The sequence below is a fragment of the Mauremys mutica genome, chromosome 11 (assembly GCF_020497125.1).
Source record: "Mauremys mutica isolate MM-2020 ecotype Southern chromosome 11, ASM2049712v1, whole genome shotgun sequence".
NCBI classification, from domain to species: domain Eukaryota; kingdom Metazoa; phylum Chordata; order Testudines; family Geoemydidae; genus Mauremys; species Mauremys mutica.
In genome coordinates, this window is record NC_059082.1 from 81,233,960 (window position 1) to 81,256,901 (window position 22,942).

At 43.8% G+C, this 22,942-nt stretch overlaps 1 protein-coding gene across 2 annotated transcripts in view; it reads left to right on the top strand.

Annotated features, from left to right (window-relative positions):
- Positions 1 to 22,942, top strand: part of LMF1 (lipase maturation factor 1) — a 328,947-nt gene that overhangs the window by 19,286 nt on the left and 286,719 nt on the right. The window contains exon 3 of one of the 2 annotated variants that reach the window (XM_044980874.1): positions 20,626 to 20,636. The exons of the other annotated variant lie outside the window; for it this stretch is intronic. Coding sequence (XP_044836809.1) covers positions 20,626 to 20,636 — 11 coding nt within the window. The remainder of the gene's footprint in view (positions 1 to 20,625; positions 20,637 to 22,942) is intronic. 2 annotated transcript variants of the gene reach the window in all.

The following is a 22,942-nucleotide window of genomic DNA, read 5'->3' on the forward strand; positions in this document are numbered from 1 at the left end:
GACCACGGGATAGCCACAGGATACGACCCATCTACCCTAATGTTGAGCAGTATGTTGTGTACATGCCTTTTTCTTCCTTCCTCTAGCTTGCTCCCAAACTGTGTATGCCTAGGTCCTTACCTGAGCTGAGCCAATTTGTCCAGACCTGTCTGTGATTTCACAACTCTTCTATTTAAAGAAAGTGAAAAGAATGGCAGATGTTAAACATCATCCCACTCAGCTTTAGCCCACTTGAGAACCCCTCCACCGCCCTATGCGCAGCAAGGAAATTGGAGTAATTAGGGGATCCCCCTAATGAGTTAAGTGTACTTCATTCAGCTCTGCAGTTATGAAAGGTCCAGAATAAGGCCACAGTGGCATGACAAGGAGTTTCAAGGGGTATCCTTCCATTGCTTCCACTCCTGAGCTAATCTGAAAGGCTCTCTGCTCATCTCTAGGCACCTGTATGTCCCTGCTGGCTGTTAGCTTTTACAGGCCTTGAAATGCCGCCTGGCCCCCATTCTTGGCAGCCATGGAAATTTATGTAATTGTAGCCGCTAAAGCCAGATGGTTTATTTAACTCCCTTGTGACTCTTTTTGCCCATCTGTAAAAAGTGCATCATAGTTACAGCGGCAGAGTTTGGAGGTTGGAAGCTGAGGCTGACCTTCCTCAAAGTCCTGGGGTGCTTGGTTTTGATTTGCCCTGTTAGGAGAGGAAGGGTCTAGCGAGAAGCTTGAGATCCAAATCCAAATTTCCTGCAGATTGGCTGGGTTTTCAGGTGCAGGTCCCTCACTAATGTTACTCCGGCCTCATGAGGAGCGTCACGAGGCATAATTCATTAACGTCTGTGAGGCGTACAGGAGCACTGAGCTAAGGCGCCGTGTGAGCGGCAGCCTCTTAACTTTGTTGTATTGATTTATGAGAATGAACCTGTTTGGCTTGTTCTATCTCATGCAGCTACCCAGTCGTGCTTGCTCCTCACGTCCCTTGCTCCGAGCCGCTTCCACCCGTAATAAGCATGTTCAGAGGAGAGGTGTGACCTGTTCCTGGCAGGCGTGAGAGGTGTAGCAGTCTCTCTGAGCTGCTAACTTTTTGCCAAAAATAAATCCTGCTGCAATCTCTGCCAGTTTGACTGCTGCTGAGGGGCTACAGTTGGGTTTTTCCAAGTCTTTAAAGGCAAGGGAGGGTGGTGATGTGCGTGGGTGGGGGGCGGGGACTTTTTTCCCCAGTGATGGATGGAACCACAACTGCTGCCCAGCAGACCTTATCCAAATGTCTCTTCCTGAGTGGGTGTATGGCTCGGGAGTTCATGGCCAAGCATTAGGTCCCTTTGTAACTCGGAAGACAATGAATCATCTCATGGGAATGTGAGCCAAGCCCAACGTTTTCATTCTGTGGATGCTGTGGTTTGAAGGAATTGCCTCCTGATTTTTGAGATAGGATTGTACCTTGCTTTGTTTTGCTAGTTCATTTGGAGCTTGTAAGTTATCCTGTCCTACACAGGTAATTTATGGCATACGGTAACATGTTCTGAGTTTAATGGGGGCGGGGAGGAAAATAGGTGTTGCCTCAATTTCATCTCGGCTTAGTTGTGGCATGAAATGTATTAAACAGGAAATTGGGCTCAGGTTGTAGAGGGGTGGGGGAAATCAAAGCGACCCAGTGCTGCAGTTCATTCAACCATGGTTACATTTTTCATTAGATCCTCTGCAATGGGTCACTGCGTGGTCAAGACCATATTATCATTGTGCATACACTGTGACGTTCCATTCCACGGGGAAGTAGATGCCGGGTGCCTGGGTGCTTACAATGCCAAAGAGGACTGGGGAGGGGGGAATGAATTGATTTCCCCTCTCGCCCCCCCCAAGACGTGAAGAATTCTTGGGATGCGCTCTATAGACCGGTGCCTTCTGAAATTAAATGGATTTTGCCTTTGACCTCAGTGGGAGCAGAACCAGGCCTTAAAACTGCAGGTAGCCAATTGTATTGGCTCTTTTTACAAATAGATACACGTTCGCTTTCTGTAGACGGTTGCGGAGTCACCGCTGCTTCTTGTGGCCCTTTGTGACTTGGGTGGGCCCTGCAGAGGCCCTGCCTTAGTTTGGGCTTGACCCTTCAGCTAAGCCATTAACAAAGCCCACTCCTTCAGGAGGACACAACTCCAAAACCAACTCTAAACACAGAGGCTGTGCCCCAGTCTCTCATTCCCGAGGGGCCTCTTCTCTCCTCTGATTCAAGTCTTTTCTGCCCACCCTCTGGGCTCTGCTTTCCCCTTCCCAGGCTCCTTGTTGTCTCTCCTCTCAGCCTCTCCTGGGCTCCTTCAGATTGCTCCCTGCTCTCTCCAGAACAGCCACACCCAGACCTTCCTGCCTGGAGTCTTCCATGGGCCTTTGCGGCCTTATGCTCTCATTCTACTGTCGAGCTTCCTTGCTCTGATGCCAACCCTGCACAGTTGGGGTGGCGTGGGGCTAGTGGAACTGGGCTGCCTGGCCCAAGGCCTCTGGCCCTTAGTGGGGTCGGATTCCCTGTTTCATAGACAAATAGCTAAATTCAGGGATTATTTCAGGGTGACTAGGTGTGAGAGTCACTGGCATCTTTTCATATGTCTGGGGTGGCCTCCTGACATGTATGGGGCAGAGTGCAAGGCAGTTCCAGGCAGGTCATGTTTGGTTATATACATACAATGACCCTTGTTTCTGTGCCAGCGTTACGTGTGTGTCACAGAAATATGGGTTCTTCACTATTTTTTTAAAACTAAATAATTCAGAAATAAACAACCATGAAACAGAGGTTATAGACCAGGGGTCTCAAACTCAAATGACCCCGAGAGCCGCATGAGGACTAGTGCATTAGCCCGAGGGCCGCATCACTGACACGCCCCCTTGCTGCCCCTGGCCCCACCCCCAATCCACCCCTTCCATGAGGCCCCGCCCCTGCCCTGTCTCTTCTCCACCTCCTCCCCTAAGCGCGCGGCTCCCCGCTCCTCCCCCCTCCCTCCTGGAAAGTGCTAAGCGCCACCAACAGCTGTTTGGTGGCTTGGCGGCGGGGCACTTAGGCGGCGGGTCCCGGAACAGAAGGGGCCCCCCACCGCCGAAGACCGGGCTGCGCTTCGGCGGCGGCGGGTCCCTCTTTTCCCCACCCCGGCCGGTCCCGCTTCCCACCCCGGCCCCGGCCGGTCCCGCTTCCCTCCCCCACCCCCCGGCCCGGCCCCGGCCGGTCCCGCTTCCCTCCCCCACCCCCCGGCCCGCCCCGGCGGGTCTCGCTTCCCTCCCCCACCCCCCGGCCCGGCCCGGCCCCGGCGGGTCTCGCTTCCCTCCCCCACCCCCCGGCCCGGCCCGGCCCCGGCGGGTCTCGCTTCCCTCCCCCACCGCCCGGCCCGGCCCCGGCGGGTCTCGCTTCCCTTCCCCACCCCCGGCCTGGCGGGTCTCGCTTCCCTCCCCCCCCCCCGGCCCGGCCCCGGCGGGTCCCGCTTCCCTTCCCCACCCCCGGCCCGGCCGGTCTCGCTTCCCTTCCCTACCCCCCCCCCCGGCCCGGCCCGGCGGGGCTCGCTTACCTACCCCCCCCCCCGGCCCGGCCCCGGCGGCTCCCGCGTCCCCCCCCCTTACCCGAGCGCGTCTCCGGCGAGGCCTGAGCTTCATCCCGCTCAGAGCCGCGTGGTGAGGGGGCGGGGCTGTGAGCTCCACGCCGAGTGCAGCGCTCAGCCCAGAGCTCCCAGCCCCGCCCCCTCCCCACGCGGCTCGGATCAGGGCGGGGCTCAGGCGCTCGGACGGAGACGCGCTCGGGTAAGAGGGGGGGGCGAGGGGGGGAGGGAAAGGCTCCAGGAGAGGGGCGGAGGCGGGAGCCTCCGCTTTTCTCTTGGGGGCCCCTGCGGAGCCCGGGGCCCGGGGCAAATTGCCCCCTTTGCCCCCCCCTCTGGGCGGCCCTGGGGAGCTCCGCGGGCCGCATGTTTGAGACCCCTGTTATAGACGGTTATTTGAAATAGAGGAAGGAACCTCACAGCAAGTCACTGCATGGATAATTTGCGTCTCACCCTTGGGGATTGGCAGGTTGTGGGGATGTTTGGGGGCTTGATGAGATGCTTTGGGGGAGAATCCAGAGATTCTAAGTAGGACCCTTCCATGATTCTTCTCCCAAGATTTATGTCACCAGGCCCCCAATTGGAATTCTGTGACAGTTCCTCAAAGAGGCTTTTCAGGGTACGAAGAAACAGATTATTCCATAATTGCCCATTATGGTGTTTCTAAAGCACCTGGTACTGACTGTTCTCAGAGACAGGATACTGGGCTAAGACAGGCCATTAGTCTGATCTGGTCTATCAGCTCCTATGAGGTTGCTGATTGGGAAGCCATTTCAAGGGAGATACGGGATTTTAAAGAGAGATACAATTTGCTGGTGCTTTACGCCAGCAAGGGACAATTTATTCTTTTTATGTCTTTTTTTTTTTTTTAATTTTAATTTTAAATGTGTCTATTTGTTTTGGGCTGAAGTCTTCAGATATCCGACGCTGTTGACTGAGTGACTCTTTCAACTGCCGCCCAGCTGGCTTGAGCTCTGCAGAGAGAGGAAGCTTCGGTAGAGTAACTGTCTCTTTGAAAAGCAGGAAGGCATCAGCTGCATGCACTTGGTATATTAGACTTCCACTTCTTTGAAATACAGTGGCTGGAGAATAGCGTTCTGTTCCAGGGGAACCCTGAACTTTGCTATGACAACACCTTGGAGAAAGAGTTAAAGGCCTTTGCCTACTGTATAAAAACTATAAGAATTTGGTAGAAACGGCTGATACCAAATGAGGAGGAGAGGGCCAGACTGATGGTTCAGGAAGTTGGTAATAGGAAATGGAGTCCATCCTCGTGGGGTACACAGCTGTCCAATGCCGGTGATGGCCTCTGGAAATAGTGGGTGGCTTGTGTGAAATGAACTGATGAGTCTCAATACGGTTCCTAGAGCATGGCCTATGTGGTCAGACAACGGGCGGACCTGTTGGCAGTCTAGGCAGAGAGGCCGAGGAATGACTATGTTTTTGAGACTTGACTTCCCTCTGGGCCCTAGAGGTGGTCTCTCCAGGATAGAGTTCAGGCCCATGGTGTGTGGGAGAAGCTTGTACTGTCAGTAGCTGTGCTGTGCTGTCCTGTGGATGCCTAGTGGGAGCAGAGTTCCAGGGCTCTGAATCTGGCATGTTACCGGCACTGCATCCGCTTGAAATTAATATCTGTCCAGGTTCACATGCAACGTGTAAAACGTATATGAATACAATAAGTGATCTTGTAGATGTCGGGTTTAAGACTTGATCTAATTTGTGGCTTCTATTACTTCCTGGAACTCTGCCACTGTTCTAGTCTCACTATTCTAGTACTGACACTGCTGCTTAGGTTTGACGCCTCTGCTCACTGTTGAGTAAGCTGCCTGTGATTGGATTCCCAGGATAAGGATTACTTTAATGAAGTTTATGGGTTTTTAAATCACACATTGACCTGGAACTAAATATTTAACTTTGTCAGCATGCTGTAGGTGCTGCTACGATACTTGTGGACCTCTCTGATACAACACACTTTGGGTGTCTAGTTCTCAAATCTAGTGTTCAGAAAAACCAATGTGTTAATTTTAGTGGTCGTCAAATGTAGGACCAAGAATGAGTCCTGGCTATATTTAAAAATGGATCCTGATATGGTACCTTTATAATTATAGTCACTTTGGTAACTTTGCACCCAGGTGATGTGTACATTCTACTGTTACGCTGGAATACTTCACTAGTATCATTAGGTGTGTTGGGAGTGTTCATGGTGGTGGCATGAGTCACTCTCATATCCAACGCTCAAAGAGCCTGTGCTCTTAAAAGCACTATTTTTGGTCTCTGTTTGTGTTTCCCTCTGGCATGCTTTGAATTCATCCATTGAAATGGAATGAGGCTGATCAGAATCTAAAGAACTGTGGGTGAAATGCAGGATGAAGTAGTTGACTCATGAGTTGGTTGGAGAGTCCCATGTTGAATGTTAGTAGTATCTCCCATTGTCTTTAATGGTACAGCGTATCCCTGGTTTCAGCGCTATGCTGCAAGGTTAGTTCTTGTTTGGAAAAAAATAAAAAGCTGTTAAACCAGCAAAAGAATCTGAAAAAGTGTGTGTGTGTACATGGAAACCCCTCAAATCTTCTTTCCTTTCTTTGTGGCCTCCACAGGTCCCAGCTCTCTACATGCCATCATATGTAGAATGCTGCTGCCTATATTTATTATATTGGTAAATAAGGAGGAGGACTGGTCACTAAGACAGAGCCATCTGGATTACTTGCTAAGCTGGGTGCAGGACTCCGAAAAAGACTTGTGTGTGTGTCACAGTGGGTAGTCAGCTGAACATTATTAATTCTCAGTTCTATGCTGTGTCCACAAGAGCTAATGTGATCTTTGCAGTATAAACATGGGAATATCCAGTAGGGGTGGAGAGGTTGTATTACAACTGTATTTGGGCACTGGTATTTACCAGCGGCGCTGGAATATTTATGTGCAGTTCTGGTGTCCATACTTCAAGAAGGATGTTGAAAAATTGGAGGGGGGGGTCAGAGAATGGTTAAAGGTTTGGAAAACATGCCGTGTAGTGAAAGACTCAAGGAGATCAATCTGCCTGTCAAAGAGAATGTTGGGGTCTGACTTGGTCATAGTCATCGAAATGTGATTAGACGGCTTCTCAGTCTAGCAGACAAAGGTATAACAAGATCCAATGGCTCGAAGTTGAAGCTAGACAAATTCAGACTAGAAATAAGGGGCAAATTTCTAACAGTGAGAGTATTTAACCACAGGAACAACTTACCAAGAATTGTAGTAGATTCTCCATTACTGGACATTTTAAAATCGACACTGGCCATTTTTGTAGAAGATATGCTCTAGCTGGACCATAGCTATTCGGCTTAAAGAAGGAATTAATTTAGGGAAGACCTATGGACTGTGCCGTGCAGGAGGTTGGACTAAGTGATCACAGTGGTGCCTTCTGGCTTTAAACTCTATGATTCTTGCACACTCTAGACCTGTAGAGTGACAGATCTGATGCAGAGTCCGTGTATATATAGAGTCTGGAGTTGGAACAGGTGTTGTTTAAATCCACTTTGCTCTTTGGCTGATTTCTGAGCCACGTGGAGAGGCTCACAGGACATTCATTTTCATCCTGCGTCAGGTGGGAGGATCCTGGATGTTCACTGAAGGATCAAGGTGATAAAGAGAAAGGGAAAACAAATGGGAGAACACAAAGGGCTATTCATGTATAGAATTCTGATGAGCCCCCCCCACCCCCGAGTGAAAACTGAGCCCTGATCATTTTGTCAGCCTCCCAGCCCTTAATAGGGTACAGCCTAGAACTGTTTGCCAGTCCATCTGCCAGAAGATACAAGACTGATTAAAGTCCTGCATAGGCCAAGTGTTTTTTAATGAGACTTAAAACCCACAAAACGCTCATGACAAAAAAGCCTGTCGTCTTTTTCTGTTTTGAAGGCCCTTCAAAGAATGGCAATTTTAACTGCAGTTAAATTACATGCCCCTGAGACATGCTTTTATGACCTGCATTATTACTGTCCTTGTAACAAAGCCCTAATACTAAATCAAAAGCCGTTAATATTATGCCCAATCAGCTAATGATGACAAAATATTGGGTATCTGGGGCTAGGACTAAAGGAGTCATGTCCTCTTCACCTAAACCCCGGCTAAATATTAGAGCATCTGCATCTGCTTGGAAACCATCTGGCATAGTGGCTCCAAAGGGCACGTGAGTATGAATCAAATTGTGTTTACTCAACTAACAACCTCAGGGGTTTGTACAGTAGTACAGTGCAGCTCAGTTTCACACACTCTTGTGGGAAAAGGTGTGCTGCCTGGTCTTATGTTATCCCAAGTATTTGTTAGCAGTAGCTCCATCAATATTTCCACAGGGGAGGAAGGCACTGAAAAGAACGTTGTAGCAACTCAGTGCTGAAACATTTTACTTATTGGCTTGTAGAACATACTCCCTTGAGTTCTTGTAACACCACCAGTACAATGCCATGTAGATTGGCCATACCAGACAGTCTCTACGCAAAAGAATAAATGGACACAAATCAAACGTCAAGAATTATAACATAGAAAAACCAGTCGGAGAACACTTCAGCCTTCCTGATCACTCGATTACAGACCTCCAAGTTGCAATACTCCAACAAAAAAACTTCAAAAACAGACTCCAATGAGAAATTGCAGAATTGGAATTAATTTGCAAACTTGACACCATTAAATTAGGCTTGAATAAAGACTGGGAGCAGATGGGTCATTACACAAAGTAAAACCTATTTCCCCATGCTAATTTCCCCCCCCCCCCCACTGTTACTCACACCTTCTTGTCAACTGTTGGAAATGGGCCTTCCTGATTATCACTACAAAAGTTTTTTTTCTCCTGCTGATAATAGCCCACCTTAACTGATTACTCTCGTTATAGTTGGTATGGCAATACCAATTTTTTCAGGTCCTCTGAGGGCAAATCTTCATGGTGCCGCTCAGAAAGTTGGTAAATTTAATTAAAGACGTGAAGTCAAAGTGCATTAATCCCCTGTGTGGCTGCTCATTCAGAAGTGAAGTGGCCTTCGTTCACTGTTGCTTAACCCTTTCCTAAGTGTCCCCCATGTAGACAAGTCCTGAGAGTTCGTGAGCCATGCAGGAAGTCAGTGGTAGAAATGGGAATAGAATCCTCACACCTCGACTCTTATGCACTGACCACCTTTTACATGCAGGAAGACACTTTCACTGCAGAAGTGGGAGGTGTGTGTTTGTCCACTGACTTGCTTTGACCTTGGACAAGCCATTTCATCCATCTGTGTCTCAGTTTACCCTTCTGCCAAGTGGCGGTAAGAATGCTTCCCTGTCTCACAGGAGCACTGCGCATCTTCATTTTAGTAAAGCACTTTTTAGGCCCTCATAAAAAATACTCCAGAAATGCAGATGATTAATATGATGTGTAACTTTTGTATGTGCTTTTACAAAGTGTTCTTGCTCAGAGATTTTGCTGAATTTAATTTAAAGCAACATGTTATTTTGACAACTGTATTTGAAATTATTTGAATCGTGTTAGGGGCCTTACATTTGTTTAAGTAAGCTTGGCTCTGTCTGTTTTTCTAGCTCTCAAAAGTATCCCAACAACAAGTTGAATCTTATTCTTTTATCTGCTCTTTGCTTTGGCAATATACCTCAGGAATTTCTTTGTTATTAAGGATTGCTGCTTGACATCCCCCTTTCTCCTCTCTCCTAAAAAAAAGAGAGGATTATCTCTAGAAACTTAAACCGAAAGTTAAAGGATCTCAGGGGGTCATCCTTCCTGTAGAGGAAGCTGGTTTTGGCACTTCCTACTCATACAGAAAAGAACGAGCATATCAGTTTCAAAGAATGTTGTGAGCAGTTGATATGACATACTAATGAAACAAAGATTATTACCATGTGATGCTATTGCTTTGCAATACAATTGGGAGCTAATGATGCTAATGAAAAACATGTTTGCATTTGAAAGATAAAAATTTAACGATGGCTGATGTCAGTCATGAATCATTTAATATTTCCCTCGAAACGTCAAGTTTTCCCCTCCCCACTCCTGTCATTTTGGTGTACTCAACCGTCCTTTAAAACGGGAGTGTTGCTTATTTATAGGTTTGCACAGCACAATGGGATTCCAATCCTGATAGGTGCTAGTGCCGTACGAATAAAAGAGAATCCCACAGATGCCTTTGAATTTTAGATATTTAAGTGCTGGGAATTTCCAAGTAAAGAGAATGATTCCCCCCCTCACCCATTGTTTTGTTTCGAGGCAATAAGTAACATTTAATAGAATAAGAAAACTAGGCAATTAGCCGTTCGTAAATAATTTAGGTTGTGATTTTCAAAGATTCCTAGAGGGTTAGGAACCCAACTCCTATTAAAAGTCAATGGGATTTAGGCACCTTCAGATCCTTCGAAAATCCCTGCGTATTCTATGATGGTGAAATGGTTTGATAAAACAGGTAGAAGTGACGTGGCATTTACTAATGGAGCCAATTCGTCCATAGTGTGAGCTAGTCTATGAAGTTGGACCAGATTAGTTTAGGACTGAAAGAGCTTTTGTTGGTTGGAGAAGAGTTATCAAATGTCAGGCTGTATGGTGAAAACTGTTGGCTGCAGCGATCAAAGAGAATTTCACTTCCCCTCCTCCCACTTTTTTTGTACAGTTATCAAGGTACCTTGTTGCTTTTTCTTGGCCTTCTGTTAGATTTAAATTTGCATTGGGTCTAGTTTTTGGCTAGTGCCATGCACAAGATGCTAGTCAATAGACCTATTATCAGATCCATAACAAATTCAATTTGTCTATTTAAATACAAATGTTTAAAAAAAACATTTGTGCCAGTGCTTCTCATGTTACTGTATGATACTCCAGGAAATTATAATAATTCTGCTTAGGCCATCGGTTTTAGAGCGATTAGTGTCCGTTTCAGAGGGCTGAAGGGTTAATACTGGATAGAAACATCAATGATTGTGTGAGCCTGCGTTTTTTAATCTAAAAATGTCTTAAATAAAATTTTTCTCTTCCTTTGATTTATAGTATTGTTGGTAAAACAGATAGTTTAGGCTTTGCTTAAATTAAAATTACCTACGGGTCACCAAATGAAATTAATAGATGGCAGGTTTAAAACAAACAAAGGGAAGTATTTCTTCCCACAATGCGCAGTCAACCTGTGGAACTCTTTGCCAGAGGATGTTGTGAAGGCCAAGGCTATAACAGGGTTAAAAAAAGAGCTAGATAAATTCATGGATAGTCCATCAATGGCTATTAGCCAGGATGGACAGGAATGGTGTCCCTAGCCTCTGTTTGCCAGAAACTAGGAATGGGAGACAAGGGCTGGATCACTTGATGACTACCTGTTCTGTTCATTCTCTCTGGGGCACCTGGCACTGGCCACTGTCGGAAGAGAGGATACTGGGCTAGATGGACCTTTGGTCTGACCCAGTCTGGCTGTTCTCTTGTTTTAAAGGTTGAGTTGGTGTAAAAGTAAGCAAAAATCTGTTTAAAAAAATTATTGACTCATCAGTTAGTAAGTGCTCTGGGTATCTTATATTGTATAGCACTTATCTTTCTATAGGGTACCATGTCAATATCTATGCTAGGAAACTGGCATTTCCAGGGACTGTTTAGATACCTGGAATGCCTGTAAAAATACTTTGTGTCCATACAGAAAACTGCTCCAGATGTTCCAGTACGGTATGACTGCATCAGGTACTGAGCATTGCAGCTGCATTGGCGCAGTTGGTCCTCCCAGTATGACACCGTGATGCTCCTGACAGCAATGAGTACTGTATATGTTTACATGTAAACGTCTCCAGTCACCTGCTTGAAAATTTGAGCTTATAGCCATTTTATCATGTTGTCTTAATCTTTAGCACTTCTTACCTAAATGTCAAATCTATTGGCTGTCTAATATTAAGTGGTGGTGGTGTCCCAGAATCTTAGAGACAAGGTGGGTGGGGTAATATCTTTTATTGGACCAATGCAAGTGGTCTCTGTAATATTAAGAAAACACATAGGAGGTTGGTGATGCGTATCAGTTGCTTAGCTTCGTAAAAAGCTCAGGAAAATAACTTTATGTAACTTGATGCAATGATCTCAAAGACAGTGTTAGTGAAAAACACGATTTTTTTGCACCCTTTTTATTTTAAATTTCATCTGATGAAAAGAATGAATAGATCATCAACAAAAGGCAGTGGAGGTGGTGGTGAGGGTCACACATCAGGGAAGGAGTGGCTTTTATTATATAGATTTTTGTGGCATCTACAATATTCTAAATTCTATCCACACATGGAAATACACACACTCTCTCTCAGTATGTTTACAGTCAAAGAAACTTATCAGAAGATTGCATGGTTAATGGGAAGGTTGTGCAGTCTCTAGTGTCTCTGGCAGAGCCCTGTGGTACTACCAGAGGAGTATTTTAAATTTCATATTATATGCCACATCTAATTTTCAGCTGTATCCAGTATGTTGGTTTGGGTATTGATTCCACAGCTGAAGGACTTAAGAAAAGAATGAATAATGTTTTTAATGAATGCTTTTAAAAAGTTGTAACTTGCCAAATACCTTCATGCAGACAGTGCCACCCAGGATATGTGCATCTTTCTTAATTAATCTAACTTTTTGGAGCTGCCTGATGGCTTGTGGTTGGAACGAAGGTTAATGCTCTGATTGGTACAGATTAAAAGCAATCAGGGGTTAGGGAAGTGTCCAAGCCCTCTACAGAATCTTTGTATTCGCTAATTTCTTTAAGGGCCTAATTCTGGAAACTCTTATTACTGAGAGTAAGCTCATTAGCTAGCCAGGCACTGCTTGTAAGAGTAAATATTTGCAGGGTGAAGGCATGTTGTTTGATGAGCGCTCCAGAAATATTTGAATAAACGGAAGTTCTCTCTTTGAGAATGAGTAGATTCAGGCCCCCGGGACAAGCCCCCGTAATCAATAGCAGAAGGTATATTGAAACGTATAGTTCTTTCAGAATAAGGAATTGGAGTCTTATAGAACTTCAATGTGGAAGAATCCAAAAGGTTTGTGTAGAAACTACCGTAAAACCTACAGAATGTGGTAGAAAATGATAGCCTTTCTATAGGCTCATATTTAACAGGGAATTATATTCCGTCTATCGGATTATTAAAAACAAAACCATAGGAAGGTTGTTCTGTGAAATTCTATATGACTTTACATAAATCCTGGAGGTTCCAGGAAGACTTTATTTAGGAATAAAACAAGGAACTGACAGCCAGACAGGCAGAATACGTCTGCCAACCAGGGTATCAACAGGTGGTGTATGAAACTTTCCGACTACTATTTTCTATATGAAAGCTGAACTCCAGTGTTTCTGTCATCTCTGTCTTCCTTGACCATGTGTGTGTGCATGTGCACAGATACACCCAAAAATACTCTAATAGAACTGACCTTTTGTTCCAGGGCTTCAGCTTATTTAAACCAGCAACCTTTTTGTTTTTTTCCATCAAATATCTCTTTTCACTTGCTGTGCACAATTTTGCACTTTGAGTTGTTATCTCTCTCAATAAGCACGGTGATTTCCATAAAAGTAGGGCAGCGGGATCCGGCTCCCATTGAATTCAGTGGCAAGGCTCCTGTTTATTTCAGCAGGAGTCAGATCCAACCTAGAGTGGGGAAAAGTTTGCAATACTTCCTTTCATTCTCCCTCTTTGCTTCCTGCGCCGGTGTCACGTTTTGTGCTTTTGATTCATAGTCCAATCTAAGGAGCAGCTTCAAGCCGGATTCCACAAGCTGCCATTTCAGTGACTGGTGTTGGCACTGGAGCAGTCTAACCAAAGCTGACTTCATTTGAATTTGGCTACTTCTGCGGCTGCCTAAGCCAGGTCCCATAACAACTTTTAGCTTTGGAAATGAGCATAGACAGAAGCCTTGGCTTCCACCAGCTTTCAGTTAGGTAATTCAATTTTTGGTTGACTTTTAACCAAGCCCTGTACCCTGCTTTGCAAGGAGACAATAAAATGGTACATTGCCCCTTTCAGTGACTATGGGAACTGACACCGTGTAGAGAGCTTTGTGTGAACGCCCTGTCATTTAGCAATTCCATATAATTGTTTAAATAGCCAGCATTGCTCCATTAGGTGGCATTTCTCAGTTTGCCAGAAGGCTTTGTGGAGTCCCTCTTCTTTCCAATCCCTTTTAACTCTCCCTTGTCAGTACCTTTTCCACCACCATGAGAAAGAGAGAAACAAACTCTCTAAAATATAGCTCTCCGTTTAAATGTGGATGTTGTGATTACAGAGCTCAGCATCCCAGCTTTTAGAGATCTGTGACCACAATAAAATGAATCCAGAAACCAAGACAAGTGGTTTCACTTATTACCATTCTAGCTTATTTCCTCCCCCCACGACCGCTGTGGAATACTAAGGCTTGGCAACAGCTGAAACCAGCTCTCAAAGATGTTACTTGCCCCACGCTTTTGACTTGATGATGCATCCTAAATTAATGAAGAACTGGAGTGGCTCCGTTGTATCGCTTTGATGGATCGTCGGCTGTTGTGGCTTCCAAGTGTGTAACTTGAGGTTACTTTAATCATTACTTTTTTTTGTTTGGTTGTAATAATGCCTAAAGGCCCCACTACGGGACTGGGGCCCCATTGCGCTTGGCGCTGTACATGGACACACAGTGAAAACAGAGTCCCTGCCTCAAAGAGCTGACAGTCTAAGTTTGAGAAGAGACAAACTGATTGATACAATGCAGGGAGATTAAGTGAGATTGTGCTATACAGTATTCATCATGCTACAGTCCACTGATCCATTGCAATGGGTACTTCAGCCTGCTTGCGGCCAGAACCGTCTGTCTGTCTGTTACTGCTAGTGGGGAACGCTCTGTCCCCTGATGTAGCCTGCAGTTTTAGCTGTCTTCCCGGTGGCAGGCAGACCTGCTGCCGTGCTTTTTGGAAGGAAACTCGAGCCTTTATTTAAAAACTCTGAGGACGGTGTCTGCTCAGTCGTAGATCTGTCTAATTCCCAGATGGCTGCATTTGCCTTTTGGGGAGACTGTGCCCTCAGCTCTGCTTCCCCGTTGGAGGCATTTGCAGCAGCTGCTGCCCCTGCCGTGGTCAGGGTGTGCTAGGCCAGAGGCAAAAAGAGAGGTCTGATGGGGCGTTTCGCCGGGGCGCTTGGCAGTCTCCATGGGCAGAGTTTAGTGCCTCTCCTCTTCTCCAGCCCAGTTTGTGTGGGGTTTCCTCAGCCCCACCCCCTGGGCAGGAAAGCAGACGGACAGGATGGAGAAACCAGCTCCAGGGGCAAGCAGCTCCCCTTCCTCCATTTCCATGAGGGGAGCCAGCAGCAGGAGGGTAGCAAGCGCATGAGTCCCCAGAGCCTGCATCAGCAGCTACGCTCCTAACTGAGAAGCCAAGCTGCCTCCGCGGCTTGGGCTACGGACAGAGGGCACTGGACACATCACGAACACTGCCAATGCTCGACTTTGCCTGTGAGCCCCAGGCCAGCTCCTCCTTTGAGACCCCCAGACAGGGCCCACATGGGGGAAGGGAGACAAGGACTAGCCTCTGGAAATGTCTCTGGAGCAATCTCTGTAGCTGATTTCACTTTCACCTCTGAAGCAGGATTATGGGGACAAATTGAACCTCTGCAGGAGGATTTGTTGTACGTCTGATCCGTTAAAATAGACTTCCCAATAGCTGCCCTCTCCAATCAGGCACTTTTTTGAGGTTGGGAGATTTCTCCGCTGAAACCCTGTATGGCTGTTTTTAATTCAGACCCAACTGCATCCATTCCCAAAATTAAATTCAGGAAATATTCTTCCTTCTGTTAAGCATCAAAGTCGAGTCCTTAGGAGCAGAGAAGTCATGTCTCCTTATATTGAGAGCTGCTAGATGGCCACATGGCCATCAATACATAGATTCACCGGATTCTTCATATTGGTGTTTCAGAAGTCTTCTGCGTGGCTTTGTGCCCAGGAGAAGGTGGAGAACATTTAATATACCTTGTTTTGGATGACAGTATTTCAGAGATGATCCTGCTTCTCACCCTGGAGGCACACTGCTCTGAAAACCCCATTAGATGTGTGATAGCACTTTTTCCATTCCACTAGTTTCTCTGGAGGATGTTAAACAGAAGCTACTAAACTTAGACATTTTTAAATCAGCAGGTCCAGGTAACTTGCGTCCAAGAGTTTTAAAAGAGCTGGCTGGGGAGCTCGCTGGACCGTTAATGGTTACTTTCAGTAAGTACTGGAGAACTGGGGAGGTTCCAGAAGGCTGGAAGAAAACTAATATTGTGCCAATTTAAAAAAAAAAAAAGGTAAACAAGATGACTAGGGTAATGATGGGCCTGTCAGCCTAACATCGATGCCAGGCAAGATAATGGAGCAGCTGATACAGGACTGGATCAATAAAGAACTAGAGGAGGGTAATGTAATGAAAATCAACATGGGTTTATGGAAAATACATCAAGTTAATGTGACAGGATTATTTTTTTTTATGAGATTACACATTTTGGCTGAGTTTGCAAATCTTTGCATCGAGATTGCCTCGCCTTCGAATTAGACGGTCAGGGGTCTGATGCTAAAAGCAGTGAATGGTAATTACCAAGTGACACCATGTAGAAGCAGAGTACCTTTACAGAGTGGAGACAGGCGGCGTTTGCTGCATAATCATTCACTTCCAATAATATGCTTTGGGAACATCAAATCCATTCCTGAAACTACACTTCCTTCTATGAATGTTAACCAGTGCTTCCATTACTGAAGGTCATCATCACTGGATAGGTCTTAATATTGCTGTAGGTTAGTCAGGTTTATATATTTAAACCAAAAAAATAATAATTGAAAGACTGAGCAATTTCCAATTAGCTATCCAAATAATTTATTTTGTATGGAAAATGTTACATTTCCAAGTTCACCGACTTCTAGCAACAACATATGTATAAATAGTGGAATTTTTTTATGAATGTTTTCATCTGAAGCAAATTTAATTAAAAACATGTTCACTACCCTTTAATTTTTGCGTTCCATGAATATTGCAGCACTGAAACTTAATCAGCACAATTTTAGCTCAAATATTTGCTTAAAAGTGAATTTTGATTGTATATTTAATTGTAAAAGTCACAATTTACCATTTTGCATTTAAATACGTAATTCATATTGTTCTGGCTAATGACATAATTCATCCAGTTAGGGAACAGAAATATAATGTGATTTATATAATCCATACACCATGAGCTGAAAATAGTATGTTGAGTTTGTGAAATTCCCAGTTCTGACAATCTGCAGACCCAAAATGATTCACTGTTGCAATTTGCAAAACCAAACCCACACTTTTACTTAACTCTCTCTGTCTGTAATCTGTTTTTATTAAACGTTTCTGCCAAATTCTAAGGGAGACTATGCACTAGAGAAAGCATTATTTAAAAAAATAGTCCTACTTTACTGTGTGTTGGTAAAGAGTTGTATTTTTCACAAGCATAAATGGCAGCTAAGCCCCTAACTCCTATTCAAAGTCAATGGGCGTTAGGCACCTTCCTGTCATTTGTGTCTTGAAAATCTCCATAAGAGACCCTGCTGTGTTTATGGACTCATAGTGAGCCGTTCGGTTTGGTTTCCTTGGCATTTGTATCACGAGCTTCTTCAGAGAAATAAATTCACAAGTGTTTGCTTGTCATCACATGACAAGTTATGGAGCCTAGATTGATGTAATCAGCAACAGACACACGTCAGAAAACTTAATGTGGTTGAAAAGAATACAATTTTTTATTAATTCCTGATTGTGTGTTTTTTGGAATGGGCCTCAGGGGGTTCTTTACGTCTGCCAAGGAAAAAAGAATAATTCGTACAAGTTTATATTTAACTGCACCACAACTGTGGTGGAGAGCAGTGAAGTGGAGGTGCCCTTAATGACAGATATCTTTTATAAAGAGCCATTTTTATTAAGAATGTTAAAACTTACTGCGCTTTTGAAAATAATGGTTTCTATGCAACAGTAGCCCCGTGTGAAATTGTTGTTTAAATATGCAATAAAATACTTGGATTGATTGATTTTTATAACTGTTGGAAGTGTGTGTGAGAGAGAGAGAGAAAACATTTGCACATCACAGTAGGATGCACTCCAGTAGCACACAAAGTATTTTTTTTTTTAAACTTTTCTAATTTTTTGTCTTTAAACAAAGTGGCATGTGGTACATTACACACCAGTGTTAATTGTACGTATATGGGATTGGAAAGCGCAGAAGAAAGCATGTTTTGGGTCCTGAGCCTGAAAGCAGGACTAAGTATAGACTATGATCTTGCAAACATTTATCCACATTTCTTGTCCAGTTGGGTATGTATACACTGCAGCTGAACACATGTTTCTCAGTGCCAGGAGATAGACTCGTGTCAGCGCCACTCACGCTAGTGCCCTCAAAGCATTTTTTCTATCAGAAAATCGTTTAATTGAAATAAAAGTATTTCATGGGAATATGTTGATTTTTGAGGAAATTTTTGATGGGGGGGAAAAAGTTGAAATGAGTGATTGAATTGTTTCAGCTATTTTTGCTTTGGTAATGTCAACTTTAAGACCGCCAAATATTAATTTTAATGTATTACCACATAAAAGTCAATAATGAATCAAAAGAAAATGTTTTTTTTACGTTATCGAAACAAAATGTTTTAATGGTTCCAAATTGAAATTAGTGGGAATTTTCATTCCACAGGAAACTTACTTAATGGTGGCTTTTGTTCTGATTTGAGTTGAGGACAAATTTCAAAATGTTGCAATTTCCTGCAGAATGGAAACTCCGGTTTCCAATTGGCTGTAATTAGCACCATTCAAATCATGCATCCAGAAGCAACTGACTTATTGGATGAACTCCTGTCCTTTGTTTAAAAAAAAAAAATCAATGTGAGTAAATAATCCACCTGTGAAAGTGAACATGGGCTTTTCAGCACTATAGCAATATCCTTTAGGCTCTAACAGTGGTTGCTTAGTAAAGTTTTTAATACTGTCAAGGGAGCTTGGCTGCATCTTTGTCTGAAAAGTGCTTAGGATGTTTTGGAAACAACATCAATGAATAACCACACAGTACAACCTCACTAATCTGCACTTATGGCTAGGATGCCGCTCACTGTGGATGACTGAATTTTGCAAGTTAGGCACAAAGTGAGGAGAGGCCCTTCTATAAAAAAGCTAATGCATCCTTGTAGGTTTATTTTATCAATTATATTTTGATTTTCTGTTTTACCATGCTTTGTAATTTGCTAGTAAATATGCCCTAGCACATTTTGTTGTAGTAGTAGTAGTAGTAGTAGTAATAATAATAATAATGTCAGTAATATATAATTCCTTTTTCAGGTAAACTTACCAAGTAAGGTAAATGTTGTGAAAGTGACTTGTGTGCTGTCACATGGGAGGTATATGGCAGAGTTCAGTGCCCTATCCATTGGCCCATGCTGCCTCCCTTTGGAAATACTATATAAGACCTCCCTGTAGCATGTTTCCTGAAAGGCAGGAAGACCAGTAGTTTTTTGTGTGCATTCATAAGGTTCAACTGTAGGAGGCAGAGTCTGTTTCTTGAGGTTGAAAGCCATTGCACTAGACTTATATGGCCTTATCCTCTTAAAAAACAGACTTCACTCCTTCAGCACCTAAAACTCCCACTTGACATCAACAGGCGTTTTGGGTGTTCAGTGGTATCGGACCCTTATTTTGTGGTGTTGTCAGATGGCTGGGACTTGAGTTGTAACTAGTGAGAGGAGAGCATACAAATCCCCTAGGCAGCTTTGAAAGTTGCAGTAAAAATGTGTATTGGTAGCTGATTGTGAAGAATGAGCACCTTCAACTCCTGTTTACTCCACTTGGATTTGCAGGATAATGCATTTAGTCTTATGTATTGTAGAGACGGTCTGGTCTAGCGACTAGGACACTGGACAAGGAGTCAGGAGACCTTGGTTGTATTCCTGGCTTGGCTGTGACCTTGGTCAAGTCCTTTGATCTGTTCGTGCCTCTGTCTCTCTCATCTCTTGGTGTGTAAACCTTTGGGCAGGGACTGTCTCCAACGATGGGTTTGGACACCTTGCGCAATGGGATCTGATAGGCACGACAGTAATACAAATATCTTCTTTCATCCTGGAGCATCTTTGAAGACCTGGGGAGCAGTACAGTATCACCATTCATTCCTGCCCGTGGCTTGTTCCTCTGTTAAACTCAGACAGAATAATAATAAATATCATCTTGGTTCATTCTGGAGAACTGACAACCTTGATAAATTAGATTTGACAGGGCGTAGATGTTCCCCACTCTTTAGCAAGACACCACATATTTTCAGTGAATAAAAATATTTATCTGGACAGCGCTTTAAATGTGTGTCTTACTTATCTGTCGTGTTTACTAATACATTTTTATTGCTATTTTACATACGGTGAAACTGAGACATGGAGTGACCTCACTGAAGGTCGTAGAGGGAATTGGCATGGGCGTCGGGACTAGAATTCAGACGTCCCTGGCTTCCATCCTATAGTCATTCCACTAGTTCCTGCACTGTAGTGTCACAGTCGGTATGGATGCTCAAGCTTCATTTCCCTGGTTATAAAACAGAGGGCAGCTGGCAGTGTGCCCTCTGTGAGGGCTCTGAGTCTCTAGAACTTGTCCTCCCTCTGCCCGCTCTGAAATAGACCGAATTTGGGGACTTTCCAGGCATGCTGCAAAGGACACCTGCTTGAGAGGGTCTCAAGAGAAGGCTGAGGGTGTGTTTCCTAGATGATGGAGGGTAGGTGGTTGGCTAGCCAAATTTTAATAGACCCAAGTTCAGAGCTGCTGAGGTTTAATTTAATTGTATATATTTTTATGATTATTTTAGGGTGCGTAGAGCCTTGGACAGGCATCTTAGTTATTCTAGATCTAAATAAATAATAAAATAGCTGGGCTTGCATTCAATATTTGTTTATACACCTTGCACATCTCTAGCCACTGTGAGTAGAAATTCACCATTAGTGCATTTGTTACATTATGTATTTAATGTTTACATTAGTACAGACATGTTGCCATAGACATTTTGAAATCAGAGTCCATGTGAGATAAAAGTAATTTGAGACAAAGGTCAATAAGAATGATTAGCCCAGATTTTAATATTTTTTTCCCATTTTATTTTGCAGGTATTCCTTTGGTAAGTGAATGTAAATCAGAAAAAATATCCGCAGTAATTATTTATTGGTGCATTTTGTGGGTAGGTAGCTTTTAAATTATTTTCTCTCTCTCTTTCTCTCTCTCGCTCACACAAAGGAATATTATAGTTATAATAATCTCTGCACTGTTCAGTCCTCTATCAACCTTAAAGAAACCTTCCGTATATTCTATACATACCTTAAGCAAAGGGAAACTGCTGTAATGTCTATGTTGAAATTGACTTAGTGAGAGATCCTGTATTAAGTAAAGACAGCATGTAGGTTGGGCTAACTGCAATTTCTCCTGGACATGTCACATGAGCTCATTTTTGACCGTGACAATGCCAAAGATTAAACCAGGTCTGAGACTGAGTAAGAGCATGGACTGGAATAATGAATGTGGGGTTGGGAATCTGGAGACCCAGCTCTGCCAGTGGCTTGTATGAATTCAGGGAAGCAATTTCACCTCTGTCTCAGTTTTCCCATTGGTGTGAAATGCAGATAATACCGCACAGGGGTCAGGGGAATGAATGTCCATACAGCGCTTAGAACAGACATCTTTCTGTATAAGTGCTAAGTATCCTGACTGAAGTACATTCACCTGTACAAGTTGGGGTGAGTCACTTTGAGCAGGCAAACTTGCCCTGTCACTGTACTGTACCGGTTCTGTAGATAACTAGAAGAGTCCTATTCCAGAGCTGGCACTGACCAGTAAAATCCTCTTTAATACAGAAACCATACAGCTAGAATTTATTAAATCTATATAATTTAGTGTAAAGGCCATTCTTTTTGTACATGTATTATTGACTACTCCTCAAAACTGACAGGAAGAGAACTTTTTTTACCTTTGAATGGATTGAGTCCTCCTTTACTTGTTAATTATTTGAATTGATTGGCCTGGTCTACACTGAGAGTGTGTGTGTGGAATCGATCTAAGTTACGTAACTTCAGCTATGTGAATAACGTAGCTGAAGTCGACGTAGTTAGACCTACTCACTGCGGTGAGTCGACTGCTGCCGCTCCCCCGTCGACTCTGCCTGCGCCTCTCGCGGAGGTGGAGTACAGGGTTCAACGGGAGAGTGCTCGGGGGGTTGATTTATCGCGTCTAGACTAGACGGGATAAATCGACCCCCGCTGGATCGATCACTGCCCGCTGATCCGGCAGGTAGTGTAGACATACCCTTGAAGAGGGAATGCAGAATGGAACTAGCTAGAAGTAGAAATTGCCTACAGGGTATATGCAGGGATCCTCAGGCATGATGCTTTGTGTTATGAAGAGCTGGAGAACTGGGAAGAAATATTATTTCCCACATCTATTATCTACTTGCTGGAGAGTTCTCCAGGTCTGGTTTGGATTTGTGTGGCAAAACCTAGGATTTTTTAAACACCTGATTACTTCCATAAAGTTATTGAGGATACCCAGCATAGTTTTAGCTTGTATTGTCCATCTTAAACATTTTTTCCAGTTTCCTTATTGGTCATAGAGGAAACTCAGCTCTTCCAAAAACGTTGACTGTGTCTGCATTATCTCCTGAATGGACAAACACCCTGCTCTGATTAATCAAGTCCTTTGTACGCAGTGGGATCTCTCTTTTCATTTTTGGATAAAATGCTATTTCTGAATAAGATGAATGAGATGGAAATCTTAAGCTACTTTTGTGAGAGTACAGGAAAACCACAATATTTTTGTTATAATATAGCTGAAACAACAACATTGTGATCCATTTCTTTTGCTGTAGAAATACATTAAATATTGCTGAGCTTTGAAAGCTGTTCCACACTTCGGTAGCATCTACTTCAAAGAATTATCTGAAAAATTTCCGGAGTGATCTTTGGAAATGCTGACGGTTGCTGTTCCCCTGCAGGAAGTGTGCTTTTTTTGAGACATCTTAGGATGGATTTTGGTAGCCTCCTTGAAAACTGCAGGCTGTCCCCATGAATTTAAAAGAACTCCAGAGTCTGGCAATAGTTGGAAATAACAACAAGCTGTTAGGCCAAATGGGATCAACTGGTATTGCCACAGGTTTTGCTCTTTGCTCTCTTTACTGTTGTCAGGTAAGAGTTATTAAAAACACTCCTCACTTCAGGCAAGGAACTGTGAAACAGACATGCTGCAGCTTTCACAGAGCACAGGCTTGCATTTTGCTATTTATCTTTAAAAGGTGAAAGGAGTATGTTACAATGCAAATCCTATAGCTGCTGCAGCCTGGGAAATTAGACCTGTTTTGAAATTAGTGACGTCGTAGTAATCCTTCTGCCTTTTTTTTTTTATTCTTATTCGGAAATGATAACTTCAGTTTTAGAATGT